General features: G+C 44.0%; 1 protein-coding gene across 2 annotated transcripts in view; it reads right to left on the reverse strand.

The window, feature by feature from the left end:
• The window catches only part of LOC116952064 (cytoplasmic dynein 1 light intermediate chain 2-like), a 36476-nt gene extending 36242 nt beyond the window's left edge, over positions 1 to 234 (reverse strand). For both annotated transcript variants that reach the window (XM_032971089.2, XM_032971088.2), the window contains exon 1: positions 85 to 234. In XM_032971089.2, coding sequence (XP_032826980.2) covers positions 85 to 182 — 98 coding nt within the window. In that variant the 5' untranslated portion in view covers positions 183 to 234. The remainder of the gene's footprint in view (positions 1 to 84) is intronic.
• Positions 235 to 6000: the final 5766 nt, after the last annotated feature.

Raw genomic sequence — 6000 nt, forward strand, 5'->3', positions numbered from 1 at the left:
AGCCGTCACACACACACAACAACAACAACAACAACTCGCCCGTATCGCCGCGTCAGTCTCTCGCCAGATCGCTCCGCCACTTGCCACAGGTTCTGTCCTTCGTCTTCGTTGCTGCTGTGGCCATCAAAAGCCGCCTCGGCGTCTTCGTCCCGCCTGCCACCACCACCCGCCGCCGCCGCCATGTTCGCGTCTCACCCTTTGGCTTGTTGGGCTTGAGCCACCCGGGGGTGACGTCACAGCTCGGGTGACGTCATTTTCCGACGAACGTCGCGCGCGTCACGGTCGCTAACGATGTCAAATTCATATTCTTTTGGTTCTTTCGGTGAAGTCACGTGGATAGAAAATAAAAAATGTATAAATTGTAAATGATAAAAGGGACAAAAAAACCCACGACGTTTTGATCGCAACACGAGCGGGTCTTCATCAGTCAAAACGATGTCAAACTTATAATAGGTGACGTCGTTAAGGCAGGATGATGACATCACGGCAACGATTTGGTGCGGCGGGAGCGGGGGGGTGACGTCAACCGCTCGAGGCCAACTCGCGCGCGAGAGGGGTTTTTACGTGACGTCAGTGTGATGCCAAATTTTGCGTCTGTTAGTGATGTCACGTAGGTGGATGTCAATTATTTTAGTGTTCGTCGCCGACAGTCACGTCTGCGTGACGTCAACTTCCGCCGAGTCGTGACGACAACAACCGCCGTTCGCCACGAAGCTGCGGTGACGTCACCGCGGCGCCTGTGCCAGGCTAGGTGCACTTCGAGGCCACGTGAAGTGTCGACTGCCAGCTTGGCAGGTCACCGACACAGACCCGGGTGCCATGGGTTGACTTGACTGAGATGATGACGACAACAACAACAACAATCTATAACTGATAATGATGTAATCGCAATATAACTATACATTTCAAAACGCGATTAAGATGCTGCGATGTGTCCAGGATCGATAATTACCATGGGGGGGGAGGGGGGTTTGCTTCAGCTGAAGCATTGAACCAATAATCATGCAACAAAGCAACCGATAAACAAAATGTCTCAAATGTAATCGCGATTATCGAGTGGGAGGCGAAATTTTTTAATAAAAACAATGCAGTGCAGTTTGCGGAATCATCCATTGCAGGAATGCATCTCCCACCAGTGGTCACAGTTCCTATGATCACTGTTACATTGCTTTTATGGCTTTATTTTGGTGATTTCGAAAAGTTTGTTTTGGTTTGGCCATGTTTGTTTTGTTGTAGTACGGAGTTAGACTGATGGCCTTAATCTAAATTTGTCTTGTGGTTATTGTTGTTGTTTGACTTGCATCCCACTGGGATTTTTGCACACGTTTGGTGGACTGCTTTTTTTCTGGAATATTTTGCTGTTTTTTTCTTGGATTTAATCTAAAGTTGTCTTGTGGTTATTGTTGTTGTTTGACTTGCATCCCACTGGGATTTTTGCACACAACGTTTGGTGGACTGTGCTTTTTTTCTGGAATATTTTGCTGTTTTTTTTGCTCCTGCATTTTCTGTTTGCACAGTCAACACATAGTCACTTTAAGATGTTTTTCTTGTTCGTGTTTTTTTTTGTTTTTTTGTTTGCTGCGGTTGCACCCGATTCAAGAGCCGAATGGCTCACAGGGCTATACCAAAATAAAACTGAAAACTGAAAAAAAGAGTAGAGGCACGCAGGGTGATTGGCACATTGGCCCAACATTATTTCATGTTCTGTTTAACACGTAGGGATATTTCGCGACCAATATCAATAATACAGGGAGGTTTTGGGGGGGGGGGGTAGATCGCATGTTCTGTTTACGTGACAGATGGCATGATACGTTCTTAACAATTCTGGCAAATCGCCTGATGAAGCTGTTTGTAATCACGAGCGAAATGTCATAGTACCCAAACTGTAAATGTGTGTTTAACTCTTCCAGCACAACGCGTATGCCGAAGTTAGTAATTAATTATCACGTGTTGTTTACATGATAAACCTTACTAAATTGGCTGTGTCGGGTGGTGGCAGGTTTCACGACACACGTTTTACACGATCGAACCCAAATAAACCTGTATTATCGATTACATGTCCACTTCTTGCGAATGGCAATCAACATGTGCAGGAGCTATAAAGGTCACTGTTGAGCTTTGCTAGGCACGACTAGGGAGGAGGCTTTAAGAGAGAGTTCGCATAAAAAAATATAAAATTTAAACAAATAAATCACGACGTATGGATCCTTGCAGTCACGAAAACTTAACCCACAAAATTTAGCGACTCCGTTGAAGGAGCGCAGACCACAGTGATTTTAACACATTCCTGCGGAGGGAGCTGGTAGGAACGTCGGTTTGCTCGGTCAATGGCCAGGGTCAACGGCACCACCACGTGGTGTATTCCGCACAATATGCCCGACTGTGAGGGCGGGCACAAGCCGGCGTGAGTAGGTTAAACGTTGATTTTATAAGGGCACCACGGGGTGACCAGCCCCTCCCCACCTAGCCCCACCCCTCCCACCCCCACCCAGCCCCACCCTCCCCACCCAGCCCCTCCCCACCCTCCCCTCCCCACCCAGCCCCTCCCTACCCTCCCCACCCAGCCCCTCCCCACCCAGCCCCTCCCCACCCAGCCCCTCCCCACCCAGCCCCTCCCCACCCAGCCTCTCCCTCCACACCCAGCCCCTCCCCACCGTCCCCTCCCCACCCAGCCCCTCCCCACCCAGCCCCTCCCCACCCTCCCCACCTTCCCCTCTCCACCCAGCCCCACCCCTCCCATTTTTGGATGCACGACGGACGGACGGACACAATAATCCCCTGTGGGCTGGTGGTGTAACCAGGAGGTTCCTACCAGTATTAGAGGGTTTACTCTTTAGCACACCGCGTATGCCGCAGTTAGTCATTAATTATCACGTGTTGTTTACGTGACAAACCTTTATAATTGGTTGTGTCGGGCGGTGGTGGGTTTAAAGACACATTTATATTTAGGTGATCTCCCCCGAAACAAACCATTTTGGAGGTGTTTTTATTATTTTACACGCTTTTATTTAACTCACTCTGTAGTTGTATCCTCAAATCTTGTTACTCAATTTTAACCCACTTCCCAATGTGGCATCGACTGCAAACTTAGTATACTTATATTTTGATTTAAAGCTTTCGTGACTGCAGTAATTCATATTCTTAGCTCTTTCGGTAAAGTCACGTTGAAGGGAAACAATAAAATAATAAAATATATATAAAACAATAATAATTCTCACGACGTTTCGACCATAACACAAACGGTCGTCACCTGATGACGTGACTTTACCGAAAGAGCTAAGATTATTTGGTATACTTATGTCATACTTTTTCAGTTTATTTATTTTGGTATAGCCCTGTGGGCCATTCAGCTCTTGAATCGGGTGCAACCACAACAAACAAAAAAACAAAAACACGAACAAGAAAAACATCTTAAAGTGACTATGTGACTCTGCAAACAAAAAATCCATGAAAAAACAGCAAAAATATTCCTGAAAAAAGCACCGTACACCAACGCTGTGTGCAAAAAATCCCAGTGGGATGCAAGTCAAACAACAACAACAACCACAAGACAACTTAGATTAAGGCCATCAGTAACTCCGTACTACAACAAAACAAACATGTCCAAACCAAAAAACTTTTCCAAATCACCAAAAAATAAAGCCATAATTGCAACGTAACAGTGATCACAGGGACTGTGGCCGAATTATTACAATAAACTACATAAATAACATGTAACACCAAATCCTAGAGCCATAGCTGACTGCATGAGTTACTCCACAACAACAGACGCATCAGTCGGAGTATCAAATTTTTCAATACACCTTTAAGATCAGCACGCTAAATCAAAATACAGATAATACTTTGCAGCGTCATCCGGAGCGAAACATTTTATTTTACGCTAATGAATAGCAGTGGCAGCTAGGGGTGTACAACTCCTCTCGAGAGATTTTGACTTGCTTTATTTGATAATTATTTAAGGAATGTAATTGGGGAAAAATAACTTCCTGCTTTAGTCCTGGTGAGAAGCATAGCACCTTGGTTTTGGAGGAATTCAGGACTAGTTTAAGAGCAACTAGCTGATGTTGTAGTTTGTTGAAATCACCCTGGAGCTTAGCAATCACGTCATCCGGAGAGCGGCCAGCAGTAATCAGTATCGTGTCATCTGCAAAAAGATTTACCCTGGAATGATCCAGTTCAGCGCCCAAGTCATTGACATGAAGTGAGAACAAGAGGGGGCCGAGGATGGAACCCTGTGGAACCCCTTTTGTTATCTTAACACTGTGTGACCTCCAACCATCTGTGAATACAGTTTGGGTGCGAGAAAAGAGGTAATTTTGTAACCATTTTACTGCGTTTTCGGATAAACCGAGGCCGCTTATCTTCCTGGTTCTTTCGGTTAAGTCACGTAGAAGCTTAGAGTCGCCGCGACTCTAAGCTTAAAAGACGCGGCCCTTGCTGGACAGTGTTCATTCAAGCTCTGTCTTCTGCTGGACAGACCTGTCTCTTCACCTGAAGAAGGCCACTTGTGTTGTGGCCGAAACGCCGTGAGAATTTTAGTATTTTATTTTTTATTATTTTATTTCCATTCTACGTGGTGACTTTACCGAAAGAACCAAGAATATGAATCTCTGCAGTCACGAAAGCTTTAAACCGAGGCCGCTTAAATTTCGATTTAAAGCTTTCGTGACTGCAAGGATTAATCTTCTTTGGTTCTTTCGGTAAAGTCACGTAGAATGAGAATAAGATAATAAATTAATAAAATAACACAAAATTCTCACGTTTCGGCCACAACAAGAAGGCCACTTGTGTTGTGGCCGAAACGTCGTGAGAATTTTATTGTTATTTTATTAATTTATTATTTTATTCTCATTCTACGTGACTTTACCGAAAGAACCAACAAGAAGGCCACTTGTGTTGTGGCCGAAACGTCGTGAGAATTTTATTGTAATTTTATTTTATTAATGTATTATTTTATTCTCATTCCACGTGACTTTACCGAAAGAACCAAAGAAGACGAGGCCACTTAGTTTACTAAGCAGGGTGTTGTGGTTTACTGTATCAAAATCTTTGGACGGGTCTAGAAAAAGACAGGCACAGTACTGCTTATTGATGATGACAATACTATATTCTATCATGAAAAAGAAAAAATATTTTTTTAAACATTATTTTTTTTAACATAATTTTTTTAAACATTATTTTTTACATGTGCTGTTTCTGCTTGAGTCTCATTGTACCACGCTCAACTGACGTTGGCTGTAAATCACCACGGTCCCTTACGCTGTGGCAAGCTTCGGGCCCACTTCCTGGAGTCGTGGAGTTCTGCCATTACTAGTCGTACATTTAATAAAAGCGTGTTTTAAAAAAAAATACATATTACTTATTCAACGGGTTTACTTAACTTTATTCCTCTGTTTGTCGTCGTCAAATCTTGTAATCAAAATTTCGCCCACTTCCCGTTGTCCAAGCAATTCCACATTTTGCACACCTGCTCAGATCCCGTGACAATGCATGGCCTGTATCCAAATCGGCATCAATCAATCAATTAATTCGCTACTTTAAAGCAATTAACATTGCGTATGGACGCCTCATTATTATTTATATATTAATGTGTGTAGGTTAAAAAACGCCGCGGTCCCTAAACTGTGGAATCGGCTCGCGCAAAACGCGGGCGCCATCGACGTCCTCCTCAAAGACCGCGACTTATAAACTTATAAACGAAGTCGTTAATAATAAAACCGTGCTGCTGGTGCTGGTTGTTGTTGTTGTTTGTTTAAAAAAAAACATTTTTTTTTAATTAAAAAAACCGAGTTTATTATTCTGGACCGTTACCACGTCCAACGTACAGAGTGTGAAGCGTTTCAACCACCGGGTGGCACTGTTGCATTTGGCACGGCAACGCGTTGACATTATCAGCAGCGCGAATACTACAACGACAACAATAATAATATTAATAATCCTCTGCCGCCACCACCCCCCACTATCGTTTCCTCCCTCACACCATCCCCCTCCCTCTTCGCT

The sequence above is a fragment of the Petromyzon marinus genome, chromosome 45, assembly GCF_048934315.1.
Source record: "Petromyzon marinus isolate PM22_M1 ecotype Great Lakes invasive population chromosome 45, UKy_Petmar_22M1.pri1.0, whole genome shotgun sequence".
Taxonomy (NCBI): Eukaryota; Metazoa; Chordata; class Hyperoartia; order Petromyzontiformes; family Petromyzontidae; genus Petromyzon; species Petromyzon marinus.